At 57.0% G+C, this 14,459-nt stretch overlaps 1 protein-coding gene and 1 non-coding gene across 2 annotated transcripts in view; both read right to left on the bottom strand.

Moving 5' to 3' along the window:
- RAB4B (RAB4B, member RAS oncogene family) overlaps positions 1-13,230 on the bottom strand; it is a 15,139-nt gene extending 1,909 nt beyond the window's left edge. Inside the window, exons 1-6 of the mRNA XM_015410611.1 lie at positions 13,136-13,230; positions 7,365-7,456; positions 4,570-4,684; positions 3,067-3,129; positions 2,683-2,837; positions 1,062-1,157 (exon numbers count right to left, since the gene is read on the bottom strand). Of these exons, the coding sequence (XP_015266097.1) occupies positions 1,062-1,157; positions 2,683-2,837; positions 3,067-3,129; positions 4,570-4,684; positions 7,365-7,456; positions 13,136-13,230 (616 nt within the window). The remainder of the gene's footprint in view (positions 1-1,061; positions 1,158-2,682; positions 2,838-3,066; positions 3,130-4,569; positions 4,685-7,364; positions 7,457-13,135) is intronic.
- On the bottom strand, positions 2,283-2,354 carry TRNAA-GGC. Its single transcript has one exon. It is a non-coding gene; the product is annotated as a tRNA-Ala (tRNA).
- Positions 13,231-14,459: the final 1,229 nt, after the last annotated feature.

Below are 14,459 nucleotides of genomic sequence, written 5' to 3'. Positions count from 1 at the left end.
AACCCTTATAGGCAATGGGAAATCTATGGGGGGGGGGTATCCAGCAACGCTCCCTCTAAGCCGTGGAGTCTGGTGAGCAAAAAATTCTACTTTGTGAGCCGCCACTGGCATTAAAGTTGGGAGCCCGCGATTTGGCTACTGCAAGCCCTCCGTTCGTTCCTGAGCCAAGACAAAAACTTGTGAGCCGGAGGCTAAAAAACCTGTGAGCGAACTCACACTCACTCAGCTTAGAGGGAACACCGCTCACGGCTTCTGAATTCGCCAAACGGGTGTTAGTCTTGAAGGTGCTACTGGAGGCTTGCTCCTTTCCACAGCTACGGAAAGACCGACACAGCGACCCATCCGGACCTCTCTCTCTTGGACAGGTTCGGCCGCTCTCAGGAAGTTCCCCAGTGCCTTAAAAACCCGAACCCATTCTCCCCGGCACCGCTTTCTCACCCGCACACTGAGACCCCCGGATCTGTGCCTGTCTAGCTGCCCGCGGGGGCGGGGGTGGTGGTGGTGGCAGTTCTGAGAACACCGCCGCGAGGTCCAGGCCTTTAGCCCTTCTGCCTAGCAACCCGCATTTCCCCTCGGGGACTACGTTTCCCACAGTGGCTGGGTGCAAACCAAAGCTGTGTCCTCCGCACGGCCCCCGGCACTCCCAGAGGCTGGCACCCTGCCTAGGCGAGAAAGCTGAGGGTGGTGGTGAGCGAGCCAGCCCTTGGGGGGGGAGCTGATCTGCTTCGCCCTAAGCTCTCCCGTGAAGACGCCCCCGGGCCCAGGGGCCCCTAGACATGCTCGGAAGGCCAGCAAGCATCCTGCACCAACAGGCAAGCCCTTTCCCCCTCAGAGCTTGTCCCGTTTGCAGCCAACAGGGAAGCGGGTGGTCTGCTCTTCACTACCCCGCAGAGTGAGGCTACCTCGTGGGACACGATCTGCAGCAGAAGGTCGACGGCCGCTCTCAGGTCTGCTGCCCAGGGACGGGGGCTGCGACCCCCCCCCAGGCAAGGCCATCTCGCCCACCCCAGGGCTCGGGTCAGTGCCCAGGGAGGCTCCAGCTGCCAGCAGCGAAGACCCACCTGACTCGATCTTGTTCAGGATGGTCCGGGCACATTTCAAGAAGGCTTCCTCCACGTTCTCGCCGGTCAAGGCACTGGTCTCGAGGAACATCAGCTCTGCCAAGTGAAAACACAACGTTCCACGCAAGCCCAGCCTGCAAGGTCTGCAGGGGGGGGGGGTTGGAGAAAAGTGGGTGGTGGGTCCTGGCTGGGCCGCCCGAGCGGATCGCAGCCTGCCCAGCCCCCTCCCCACCCTCCTGAGGACTGCTTCCCTCGAAAGTCTTGCAGGCGACTGCAGAAAGGTGGCTGCCAGCACTCCATTCGTTCCCAAGCCACCTGAGGCAGCGCCCCCCCAGGAGGCTTCCCACCCCCCTCCCTCCCTCAGCCACAATGAACATAGGAAGCCACCTTCTTCTGAACCAGACCCCCCCTCGGCCCATCAAGATCAGTCTTGTCTACTCAGACTGGCAGCCGCTCTCCAGGGTCTCAGGCGGAGGTCTTTCCCATCACCTCCTGCCTGGTCCTTTTTAACTGGAAATGTCGGGGACTGAACCGGGGACCTTCTGCATGCCAGGCAGAGGCTCTGCCACTGAGCCACGGCCCCTCTGTAAAGCTCTCCAGGGTCTCAGGCGGAGGTCTTTCCCACCACCTCCTGCCTGGCCCTTTTTAACTGGAGAGGCCGGGGACTGAACCGGGGACCTTCTGCATGCCAAGCAGAGGCTCTACCGCTGAGCCAGGGCCCCTCTTGACAGCTCTCCAGGGTCTCAGGCAAGGGTCTTTCACATCACCTCCTGCCTGGTCCTTTCAACTGGAGATGTAGCTGGGGATTGAACTTGGGACCTTCTGCGTGCCAAGCAGAGGCTCTGCCACTGAGCCACGGCCCCTCTTTACAGCTCTCCAGGGTCTCAAGCTGAGGTTTCAGGCGGAGGTCTTTCCCATCACCTCCTGCCTGGCCCTTTTTAACTGGAGAGGCCGGGGACTGAACCTGGGACCTTCTGCATGCCAAGCAGAGGCTCTTCCACTGAGCCACGGCCCCTCTTTACAGGTCTCCAGGGTCTCAGGCAGAGGTCCTTTCCATCACCTCCTGCCTGGTCCTTTTGAACTGGAGATGCCGAGGACTGAACCTGGGACCTCCTGCATGCCAAGCAGAGGTTCTGCCACTGAGCCACAGCCCCTCTTTACAGCTCTCCAGGGTCTCAGGCAGAGGTCTTTCCCATCACCTCCTGCCTGGTCCTTTTTAACTGGAGATGCCAGGGATTGAACCTGGGACCTTCTGCATGCCAGGCAGAGGCTCTACCACTGAGCCACAGCCCCTCTTGACAGCTCTCCAGGGTCTCAGGCGGAGGTCTTTCCCATCACCTCCTGCCTGGTCCTTTTAACTGGAGATGCCGGGGACTAAACCTGGGACCTTCCGCCTGCCAAGCAGAGGCTCTACCACTGAGCCACGGCCCCTCCCCTGCTGCACGGCAGAGCTCAGCCCTTGGTGTGGCCATGAGGGCCCATGCCCACATGGCCGCTTGTGCAGTCTGAGGAGGGAGGGAAGGAGGGAGGGAGCCAGCCCCCGGGGGCCCCAGCACGGGGCTCAGCCCCTCCTCTGCCTTGGGGGCAGTCGTCGTCCATCCCCCCCCCCCGCTGCCCTCACCGTTCTCCTGAGCAAACCGCGAGGCCTCCAGGAACGTGACTTCCCGGTCGGCGTCCAGGTCCTTCTTGTTCCCGCAGAGGATGATGACGATGTTGGGGCTGGCCAAGGTGCGGGCGTCGGTCAGCCAGTTGGTCAAGGCGTTGTACGTCTCTCTGCTGCAACAGAAGGAGAGGACCCACAGGAGGAGGGGGGCAGTGCCCCATCCCTGGACGGGAACCCCAAAGTCTCCCCCCCATCGTGCCAACGCCCCTCCGAGAGGGGGGGTCATCACTCGCACACAGGACAGGCGTGGCTTTTGCCACCTCACGGGAAGCAGAATCCCTTGCAAGAGGCGAACGTCCTGAGCAGGCCATGAGGGGAGGAATCGCCCCTGCAGAGACTCACCTGGTGATGTCATAGACTAAGAGGGCACCGGCTGCTCCCCGATAGTAGCTCCTCGTTACTGACCTAGAATCACAGAATGTCAGAAAGTGGGACCTTGCAGGTCATCTAGTCCAACCCCCCACACTCTGCGGGAGCAGAGCCGAAAGAGAGCCCGACGACACACCCGAGAGATGGCCGTCCAGCCTCCGCTTGAAAACATCCAGCAAAGGAGCCTCCCCCACCTCCCAAGGCAGTCCGTTCCACTGCTCAAGCACTCTTCACAGTTAGGACGTTTCTCCTGATGTTTAGCCAGTAACGACTCCCTTGTAATTCCCACCCATTAGATCTAGTCTTGAAGTTCGGAGCAAGAGAGAAGAGATCCGCTCCATCTTCTACACGACAGCCCTTCAGATACTTGAGGACTGCAATCGTGTCCCCTCTAAGCCTTCTCTTTCACAGGCTAAACAGACCCAACTCCTTCAGCCTTTCCTCTTTCACACTGAGAGAGAACGTGCAACGTATCGGACGGGGCAGAAGAGGCAGAACGTGGAGACGGGCTCTCTGGGGGAGGGGGGCTGCCCCCTCCCGCCCCCTCACTGGGGCTTCCAGGCATCCCCCGAGTCTGTTCCAAGCCACAGGCCCGAGTCCTGGTGCTCCCGGGGGCAGCAGGGGACCTGCAGTCGGAAGGGGCATGCAAAGCCGCACACCGCACCGGCCTGTGAATTTGGAGAGGCCTCTGCCTTGCGGGCTCGTATGCAAAGCTACCAAAAAGAACAGATTCAGGTGGGGGGCAGCCGTGTTGGGATGAAGCAACGGAACAAAGTCGGAGTCCAGCAGCACCTTTAAGACCAACAGAGTTTCATTCCCAGAATTGAACTCTGTTGCCGCTGGACTCCAACTTTGTTCTATTGCTAAAGAAGAAGGAGAGAAGAAGAGATTGGATTTATACCCCATGCCCTTCACTTGGAGTCTCAGAGCGGCTTACAGTCTCCTTTCCTGTCCCATCCCCACAACAGACGCCCTGTGAGGGAGGTGGGGCTGAGAGGGCTCTTTCCAGGACTGCCCTTGAGAGAACAGCTCTGAGGGAACTTGTGATGGACCCAAGGTCACACCAGCAGCTGCAAGTGGAGGAGTGGTTCTCCCAGACTAGAGTCCGCACACTTAACCACCACACCAAACTGGCTCTCTAAAAAAAATGTGACACAGCTTTGTGTGAAACTCTATTGTTATGAGAAAAACGAACCAAGGACCATGAGTTGCTACGGCATTCCCAGATCTTGCCCGCAGCCTTCCCAGCTGGCCACGGGATCTGGCTTTGTTGAGCACCTGTCGGCACAACAGGGAAAGGTGCCAGGGCCAGCCCACCCGCACGGCGGGATCTTCTGCCTCCCTGCTCAGCAGTCTGGTCGAGTCCTCCGTGTCCCTTCCGGCCTCTCCCAGAACAAGAATCCGTTTCTCTCCGCAGGCCGGCAGGCAGCGCACCGCTCCCCCCCCCCCAAAGCCCCGCCGGCTTCTGTCGCTCACCTAAAGCGCTCCTGCCCGGCCGTGTCCCAGATCTGGAGCTTCACCGTCTTGCCGCCCACATTCACCACCTTCGATCCGAACTCCACTCCGATGGTGTGGTTGGAATCCTGCTTGACTGTGGGGGAAACGCGCACCGGGACAGGGAGCTCAAATGAGCCACGGGCAGCGAGCACGGAAGAACGACGGCGGAAAGAGTTCGGGCAGCCGTTCGGGCAGAAGAGCGGAGGGAGGGAAGGCCACCGGGGCTGAACACAGCCCGGAGAAGGGGCCGCGGGGCCTCTGGGACCAGGGGGCAGCCGGCGGCAGCATCTTGAACACCATCAACGCCCAGTTCAAGTCCGGCACCTGCTGCCAGGGCAAGGTGTGAATTTCAACCCCAAGAGAGAACACGGCGCTGGAGAGGAACCGCCGCCTCTCCCTGCTGCCGGGACCCCACTGGGTGGTCTTCAGCAGGTCACGCTCCGTGGCAGCCCCCACCAGTGTTCCCTCTAAGCTGAGTCGGTGTGAGCCAGCTCACAGGTTTTTAGCCTCCAGCTCACACATTTTTGTCTCAGCTCAGGAAGGATGGGGCTCCAGAGCAAACTGATTTATGCAGGAGAAGAAGAAGAGATTGGATTTATACCCCATGGCCCTTCACTCCCCAAAGGTGTCTCAGAGCGGCTCACAAACTCCTTTCCCTTCCCCTCCCCACAACAGACACCCTGTGAGGCAGGTGGGGCTGGGAGAGCTCTGACAGAAACTGCTCTTTTTCAAGGACAGCCCTTATCAGAACTACGGCTTGCCCAAGGTCATCCATCCAGGTGCAAGCGGAGGAGGAGTGGGGACTCAAACCCGGTTCTCCCAGATTAGAGTCCATACACTTAACCACTAAGAAGAAGAAGAAGAGACTGGATTTATACCCCGACCTTCACTACCGAGAGGAGTCTCAGAGCAGCTTACAAACTCCTTTCCCTTCCCCTCCCCACAACAGACACCCTGTGAGGCAGGCGGGGCTGAGAGAGCTCTGACAGAAACTGCTCTTTTTCAAGGACAGCCCTTATCAGAACTACGGCTTGCCCAAGGTCATCCAGCCAGGTGCAAGTGGAGGAGGAGTGGGGACTCAAACCTGGTTCTCCCAGATTAGAGTCCACGCACTTCACCACGACACCAAACTGGCTACACCAAACAAATCGCTCACTCACAACTTTAATGCCAGTGGCTGACAAAGTAGAATTTTTGCTCACAAGACTCCACAGCTTAGAGGGAGCCTTGGCCCCCACCCCATTTATTTTGTTTATTCAGAAGCCTCGTAAACGCCTCCTTTCTCCCAACAAGTGGGACCATCAGTAATACAGGGGACACTGAGAGCAGCTGACTTTGCAGGGTTATTGTCAAGTGCCAACTGAAACGACACACACGTCGATCTTGGCACGCCCTCAAACGCTTTAACATACCAAGGGTCATCCTTTCCAATTTATAGGTGAGCTGTCAACATTGGTCCAGGTGACCGTATGAGCCTCGGCACCGTACACGTGGATCGGGCCCTCCTCCTCCCACCCCCATAACACGACGTCGGTTCAGTGACAGTTGGGAGCGGGGCCCTCCGGGTGGTGGCCCCGAGCGTCCGGATGGTTCTCCTAGCATAAGTCAGGAGCTCTTCTCCCCTCCCAGCCTTTCCAAAGGGCCACAACAGCCACCCCTTTCCGACAGCATTCGGCCAAGTGATTTCTTTCCGCCATGCTTAGAGATGTAAAATTTCCGGAAATATTGAAGCTCGGGGAAAAAAACGGGTTTTTTGGGGGGGAAACGAAAATTTTCGGAAAAATTGAAAAAACCGCTACATTAGCACTTCTTTTTTCTTTTCCAGATTGAAAGTCATTCTGTTACTTTAGGAACATAAAATATGACTATGGACCTTTTTACTTGGCATGAAATGATCACAACTAGCCTATTAAAAATACAGTGTATCCAAACAATTATTACAAACCGAATACCCACCCACATGCAAAAACAAGACTGAAACCTTTTTCTTGTCTTGTGACAACAGCACCTCCTAAAGGAAGAAATGCATCTTGTTCTTGCATTGGAGAGTTCAGTTTGTAACCTAGGACTTGTTTGTCCTCAGTGCACAGAAGTTAGATCAATCTGATACCATACATATTTTTTAGAAATGATTTGGAAAATATGTGAACACCTTGTCCTAAAATATTTTATTCATCATGTTAAAATAAAACATTCCATAATCAATTTTTTTTTCTTTTCTTTTTTCATTTTTTTGGAAAAAAATCAAAAAAGGCTTCAGGGAAAAAAATGGGGGGGGGGTTTTCCGGGCCTTCACATCTCTAGCCATGCTTGATTTTTAGATTGTGCAAATTGATATCTGTCATTTTAGTGAAGTTTTTACACATCTTGTTGGACGCAGGAGAATCGAACGTTCCAAAACCCGGTGCAGCAACCCCGTGGGTGGCTTGGAACCAGCAGTGCCTCGTGACAGAGCATGGGGAAGAAGTGTTCCCTCTAAGCTGAGTTAGTGTGAGCTAGCTCACAGTTTTTTAGCCTCCGGCTCACAGATTTTTGCCTTCGCTCAGGAAGGATGGGGCTCCAGAGCAAACCCATTGATGCAGTAGCCAAATCACCTGCTCACAATTTTAATGCCAGGAGCTCACAAAGTAGAGGTTTTGCTCACAAGACTCCACCGCTTAGAAGGGGCACTGCGAGTGTCCCTGGGACAGACCGCTAGAGTCCCGCGGGGAACAGTTGCGGGGAGGGGGGGGCTACACCAAGAGACGGGAACGGAGGCCCAGCACGACACTCACATTTGTTCTCTATGAACTGGTGGAGCAGGCAAGACTTCCCCGTCCCAGCGCTGCCGATCACGAGGAATTTGAAGAGGAAGTCTGGAGAAAGAGAGAGCCACAGAGAACCAGAAGGTTAATTCACAAAGAAGGGCGGGGGCGGGGGAAGAGCCAGCTGTTTAGGGGGCTCACGGAAGGCGCTTCCCCCACCACCACCACCGGAGCAAAGGCCAAGGATTTCTTGCTTTGTTTTTCACTTCGTTTCTCCCCTGCCCTCCCACCCCCCAGCGGGGGCCCAGAGCAACCTCCATCCTCCTTCGGAGAGCCAGTTTGGTGTCGTGGTTATGTGTCCGGACTCTATTTGGGGAGAACTGGGTTTGATTCCCCACTCCTCCTCCACTTGCGGCTGCTGGATGACCTTGGGTGAGCCGTAGTTCTGTCACGAGCTGTCCCTGAAAGGGCAGTTCTGGAAAGAGCTCTCTCAGCCCCGCCTGCCTCACAGGGTGTCTGTTATGGGGAGGGGAAGGGAAGGCAGATTGCAAGCCGCTCTGAGACTCCGAGTGAAGGGCAGGGTATAAATCCAATCACCACCACCTCCTCCTCCTCCTCTTCTTCCCTCCTCCATTTCATCCGCACAACAACCCTGTGAGGTTGGTGTGGCTGAGAGAGTGTGGCGGGCGCAAGGTCACCCGGTGCGTTCCCATGGCACGAGCAGGGATTCGAACCTGGGGCTGCCAGATCCTAGCCCAACGCCACGTGTGTATAGGAACATATAGGAACAGGAGCAGACAGAGACCGGAGAGTCCCAATCCTTCCCACCCACCCCAGCCGAAAGCACACACAGACGGCGAAGCTGCCTCTCCAGACAGCGTCCTGCCCCCACCGTCTGCTCTGGAGGAGGGGCACCTCCCTCTGCCCACTGCAGGGCCAGGCCAGTGGCCCACACCCAGAGTACCTAAGGAGCTGAAAGCTGTCCAGCTCGGCCATTTGCTGGCTGGCTGGCTGGCTGGACTGGGAGCGGTCAGCGTCTGGAAAGAGCCCAAAGCCCGAGGAATGCCTCTCACACCAAGGAGCCGGAAACGAGTCTCTAAGTGCCAGGCCCCACACAGAGGCTGGAACTCCTGAGGCGGGCGGGCGGGTGGCCTCACTGGGGGGCTGGGAACTGGAGCGCCCCCCCCCCAAAGCTCCTGCATTCAGCCAAAGCTCTTTGCGCTCAGGGGCGGCCCTTCCTCCTCCGCATTCCAAGGCCTCCCCTTTCATGCATGCCCCCCACTGCCACCTTTGCAGGGAAGAAGAAGAAGAAGAGATTAGATTCATACCCCATGGCCCTTCACTACCCAAAGGTGTCTCAGAGCGGCTCACAGACTCCTTTCCCTCCCCCTCCCCACAACAGACACCCCCTGGGAGGTAGGCAGGGGGGGCTCAGAGAGCTCTTGACAGAAACGGCTCTATTCCAAGGACCACTGAAACCCTGCCAGCACCCCTCCAAACACTTCACACTGAAGGAAAGGACAAATCGGGAATTCAGAGCGACGGGAGACGAAGCTCTGCGCCCCGAAGCAAAATGAAAGGGGACAACACACACACCCCAGCTCGGAGAGGTTTCTGATCCGGCCCCAGACCCCTCAAGACAGCCAGGCGAGCAGCCGGACGGGAGAGCAACCCTCCTGTGCCTGCGTCCGGAACCCGCTGCGCCCGGACGCAATTCTGCACGGAGCAGCGAGGGCGGGCGGAGGCTGCTGGGGGAAAGGGCAGGTGGAAGACGCCGGGCCGGCCGCACAGCCACCTCGCTGGCCCCGATCCTTGCTTACGTGGAGGGCACGAGAACAAAGAAGCCTCCTGGGGAAGCCACGCCCACCGCGTGAGGCACACCTTTGCTGTGCCCCATAAAACCCTCCAGCCCCCAAATCTCTTCTCCCTCCCACCCTCCTGATCTCATTTACTAGGAAAACATTCGGAGGGCACCAGAGCTCTCTCTCCAGAGGGCAGGGCCTCCTAGACGCCGCCGGCAGAACGAACAGGTGGAGGTGGGAGGGAATAACAACACCTTGCTCAATGTCACCTTCGGGGAGGGAGGGGAACCTCAGAGGGCCCAGCAGAACCCAGGGATCTCTCTGTGTTTTCCCCGTCCCACGTGCCTCAACCTGCGTGTTTAAACACCCCACCGTCTTTCTAGTCCTCTCTGCGCCTCCGATAGGACTGCCAGTGGGGTCCAGCCCGCCCCAAACAGCTAATCTGCTGCTTCTACAATTTGGCATAAGTTGCCTGCTTGACTGCTCAGCACAGGAAGTGACAGCTAGCCCAAATCACCTAGCCTCGGAAACACAGGAAACGACACCTAGCCCAGCTAGCCTAAATCACTGAGGCGACAATATCTGGAAATCCATTACCCCCGGCAGAGGGAGAGCGAGTGATTCAGCAGGTATGTAACTGACAGGGGCGTCTCCCAGTCAACAGAGCTACACAGATCTTGCCACCATTACATTGACTGGTCTACTTTTCCAAAATGCAGTTACACTGATGGGGGGGGGGGGCCTTTTGTTTTCTCCAAGCACAGCAGCGCCATTCCATTCGCTCTTTCAGCAGCACAGACCAGGTGTGAAAGTAAATGTTTCCCTGGCCAATGCAGGCAGGGTTTCAGATCCAGCAAACGCTATCCCTGCTTCCCCACTTTAGTAATCAGCAGATCTGCTTGCGTATGCTGGCAGGCAGGCAGGCAGGCAGTGCTGCAGACTACGGGGAAAGGCAAATGTTCCCCCCCCCCCCCGGATGTCAAGCAGCAACACCAGCTGTGTCATCTTTTATGCAACTATTGCTGCAATGAGTGACAGAGAGACAGGCACCGTCAGTGGAAGGAAGGACCTAAAACCTCATACCTTCTACCTTCCTTAAAAGGAGCTAACCGTACTTCCCCCTCATACAAAAGGAACTCTCCCAGATAGTACTCGCCCTGGTAGGGAACACATAACAGACGGCCTTGTCTTCACATGGAAAGACAACCCGATGGGGTTGAGGGAGCAGGAAAAGGGGTCTTCCCCCCCAAAAAAAAAATCAAAACAGGCAGGGAAGGGGAGCTAAGTGCCGCCCCCCCCCGCCCCCCGCTCATCTGACTACACTCCAGCGCTCAAAGCATTTCTCTCCCAGCTTGGCTCCAATACTGTAGCTCAATGAGGCTGGGTGGGAAATGCTTCAAGTAGCAGAGCGGGAAGAAAATAAAGTCACGCTGGTAGGCAGGAGAAAGGAGGAGGAGGAGGAGGAGATTGGATTTATACCCCGCCCTTAACTACCTGAAGGCGTCTCAGAGGGGCTCACAATCTCCTTCCCCTTCCCCTCCCCACAACAGATGCCCTGTGAGGTAGGTGAGGCTGAGAGAGCTCTTTCGAGGACTGCCCTTGAGAGAACAGCTCTGAGAGAACTTGTGACTGGCCCACGGTCACCCCAGCAGCTGCATGTGAAGGAGTGGGGCATCAAACCCGGTTCTCCCAGCTTAGAGTCCACACCCCTAACCACTACGCCAAACTGGCTCTCAAGGAGCAAGGGAGAGCTGTTCATTTGACCTTTTAGATCTCAATGTGTTTTCATGATAAACTCAGGGGAGCTTGAGCAGAAACTCCTCCGGCCGGCTTCCACCTTGGCCAAACAAACGGCTCTCCCTTGCACCTTCTTTCCCCTCAAGGACCAAAACACCACGTGGTAAACTGGGGGAAGGAGCACAGCTCCCCTCCCTGGGTCCACATTTAAAGCAGGGCCACACCTCAGTCCTGTTCCTGGCGCATTATCAGGTGGACAGGCTTAAATGTGCCAGTCATTGTTTACTGTTTGAGCTCAGTGGCTATGGAAGGGCTCAGACCCCCGAGAGCCGGTGCTAGGGAGCAACGCCAGAGGCGGCCATGGCCTCGTGCGGAACCGGATGCGGGACTAGACCTTCTTCTTACGCCCTCTCTTCACGGTGCAAGAAACAAGCTTTGGTGCCTAGGAAAGAGGGAGCTTCTCCTCCATCTGAAAATGGGCAGGGAAGGTCCCTTGAGCAGGAATCCCTGAGATTTCTCTATTGTCCCCAAAGCTGGAAATGTGTTCCCCACCAGCCAGGGTGGTGGACTGGGTGGAGTGGTGCTGGCCGATCCAGGTTTGCATCCCCCCCCCTCCACCATGGCAGCTGGCTGGGTGACTTAGGGGGCCTGTCGCAAATTCTCAGCTGGGCCTACCCCACAGGGGGGTGGTTGCCAGAAAGTGGAGGAAGAAGAAGAAAAGGGAGACTGGATTTATACCCCGCCTTTCCCTTGGAGTCTCAGAGCAGCTTACCATCTCCCTTCCCCTCCCCACAACAGACACCCCTGTGAGGTAGGTGGGGCTGAGAGACTGCCCTTGAGAGAACAGCTCTGAGAGAACTTGTAATTGACCCAAGTTAACGCCAGCAGCTGCATGTGGAGGAGAAGAAATTGAATTTATACCCTGCCCTTCACTACCCGAAGGAGTTGTGAAGCTTACAATCTCCCTTGAGTCTCTCAAGACTACCCTTGAGAGAACAGCTCTGAGAGAACTTGTGACTGACCCAAGGTCACTCCAGCAGCTGCATGTGGAAGTGTGGGGAATCAAACCCGGTTCTCCCAGATGAGAGTCCGCGCTCCTCACTGCTCCATCAAACTGGAAAGAGAGAATGAAGCTCTGAGCCAGGGCGAAACAAACCAATGCAAAAGCATCCATGAAACTGCCAGCAGCAAAGAGGAGAAAATGGAATTCCGGTGACAACGGAGAGAAGAAGGAGAAGACTTTTGTTTGGGGAGGGTGGGGGTGGGGGAGTAAAAGGGACCCCAAACCGTAGAGAAAAGACTCCTCTCGTCCCTGAACCCAGGGGGGCAGCCACGGCTGGTGCCTGCAGGGAGGCTTCCTGCCACCCCACACAGAAGCAATGCAAAAGACACACACACACACCGGGGTTTCTTCCCAGGGGTGTAAAAAGTACCCCTGCCGAGGGGGGCAAGAAGCAATCAGCCCCCCCCCCTCCAGCCTCCTTGTGGCCTCTGCAATTTTGCTGCTGGACCAGGGGGGGAGGGGGGGCGCTGCGGGGGGGGGGGGAGAAGAGGCTCGCAAGCAGCTGTTCCCCCCCACACACCCCAAGCCCCTGCAACCAGTGTTCCCGCTAAGCTGAGTGAGTGTGAGCCAGCTCACACTTTTTTAGCCTCCAACTCACACGTTTTTGTCTTCACTCAGAAAGGGACGGGGCTCCAGAGCAGTGTTCCCTCTAAGCGGAGTGAGTGTGAGCCAGTTCGCCGTTTCCCAGCCTCCGGCTCACAGAGTTTCCTGCCTGGGCTCAGGACGGGATGGGGGCTCCAGAGCAAGCGTGATTTATATGCAGTGCAGCCAACCCCCCTGCCTGCCAACCCCCCCCCCCCTGCCTGCCCACAACTTTTAATGCCAGGAGGAGCTCACAAAGAGGAATTTCTGCTCACAAGGAGACTCCACGGCTTAGAGGGAGGCATGGCTCATGTCCCACGTGCGCCCCTGGGGGAGAAAGAGCTGCTTCCTCCCGGGCCGGCTTCCATCCCGGCGGGGGCAGGAGCAGGAGAGGCCGGGAGGTGGGCGGGGGGAGTCCAGGAGCATCTTTCTTCACGTGTCTCCCCCCAGTGGCTTTTTGTGAGTTCAGGAAGAGGACGCCCGTCTCTCCTCCCTTGCGCTGCTAGCTTTCTCCTCGCAGGGAGGTCTTTAGGCCCGGCCCGTGTGGGAAGGCCAAGGCACGGGGGAGGGGGCGGGCCGGGACCACCGCGCAGCCTCTCTCTCTCTCTCTCTCTCACGACAAGGCCGCGAGGGAATCCACGCAGGCCTCCGTCCCGTCTCCTAGCACCCGCCCTCCCCCAGTTTCCGGGCAGGGCGGTAAAGGAGACGTCATCGCGGCGCGGCGCCCTCTGCGTCGGACGCGCCCCCCCATTGGCCAGGCGCGGGCGACGCGCGCTGATTGGACCGCTGAGCGGGCCGGCGTCCCGAGGAGGGAGGGAGAGAGAGAGAGCGCGCCTCCGTCGCCCGGGATCGGATCATGAGCGGTCAGCGGCTCGGCGGCCCCGGTGGCGGAGGGGCGGCCCCTAGCGGCGCAGAGGGGGAAGCGCACGCAAGGGGGGAAGGAGGCCCGCCGCGCTCGCCGAACTGTGGGGTTGGAGGGATCCGGTAGAGGCGGCGGCCGCCCCGCTCTGGAGGAGCAGCCCCAAGCAGCGGATCCAAGCTGGAGTCCACTCCGGCACCGGGAAGAGCGACCAGGCCTGGTTCTGCACTGGCTTTCTCCCTCCGTTGTTTTAGCAAACCCGCGTTGGAACAGAAATTCCCCTCTGCATTGCATGCCGCTTTCGCTTCCTTGGAGCATCGGATTTTATGGTACCCCCTGCACTGCATGCTGCTGCTTTTGCTTCCTTTCAGCGTCGGGTTTTATGGTGCCCTCTGCACTGCATGCCGCTTTCGCTTCCTTGGAGCATCGGATTTTATGGTACCCCCTGCACTGCATGCTGCTGCTTTTGCTTCCTTTCAGCGTCGGGTTTTATGGTGCCCTCTGCACTGCATGCCGCTTTCGCTTCCTTGGAGCATCGGATTTTATGGTACCCCCTGCACTGCATGCTGCTTTCGCTTCCTTGGAGCATCGGATTTTACGGTACACTTTGCACTGCATGCGTGTTGGGTATTATATGTTGAAAACACTTCAGTATATATGGGGTTAAATGTTTGTTTGTGTTGTCACAGGAAGTCACATGTGTTTTATATAGCCAATGCTAGTTTAGGACTACAAGCCCGGGAAAACCATCCCTGATCTAGGAATTTCATTGGAAGCGAAGTGTCAAAGTATTTTAGCATTTTATGGCTCCTCTACCCGTCTTTGTGTTCTGTTCTGAAGAAGAAGTACGAGAAGCCATTGCTAGCTCTTCTAGTGTTGTCCTTTGTAGAGTGAGGATGTAGCTATTTTGCTGTGTTGTTATTTTCATCCCAGTTACCCTTTCCCTATGCTAGGATGTAGTAAAACTTTTCTATTTTAATCACACATGGACTCTGAGTCTGATTATTTTACTCTGGCATTGCTAAGCTATTTTAACTCTGCTGAATTACAATTTTAAAAATCCAACAATGCTGCTTTCGCTT

This window comes from Gekko japonicus, unplaced genomic scaffold (genome assembly GCF_001447785.1).
Source record: "Gekko japonicus isolate JY-2015 unplaced genomic scaffold, Gekko_japonicus_V1.1 scaffold4206, whole genome shotgun sequence".
In the NCBI taxonomy this organism is placed as follows: domain Eukaryota; kingdom Metazoa; phylum Chordata; class Lepidosauria; order Squamata; family Gekkonidae; genus Gekko; species Gekko japonicus.
Note: the sequence above shows the minus strand (reverse complement) of the source record. Positions and strands in the feature narration are given on the sequence as shown.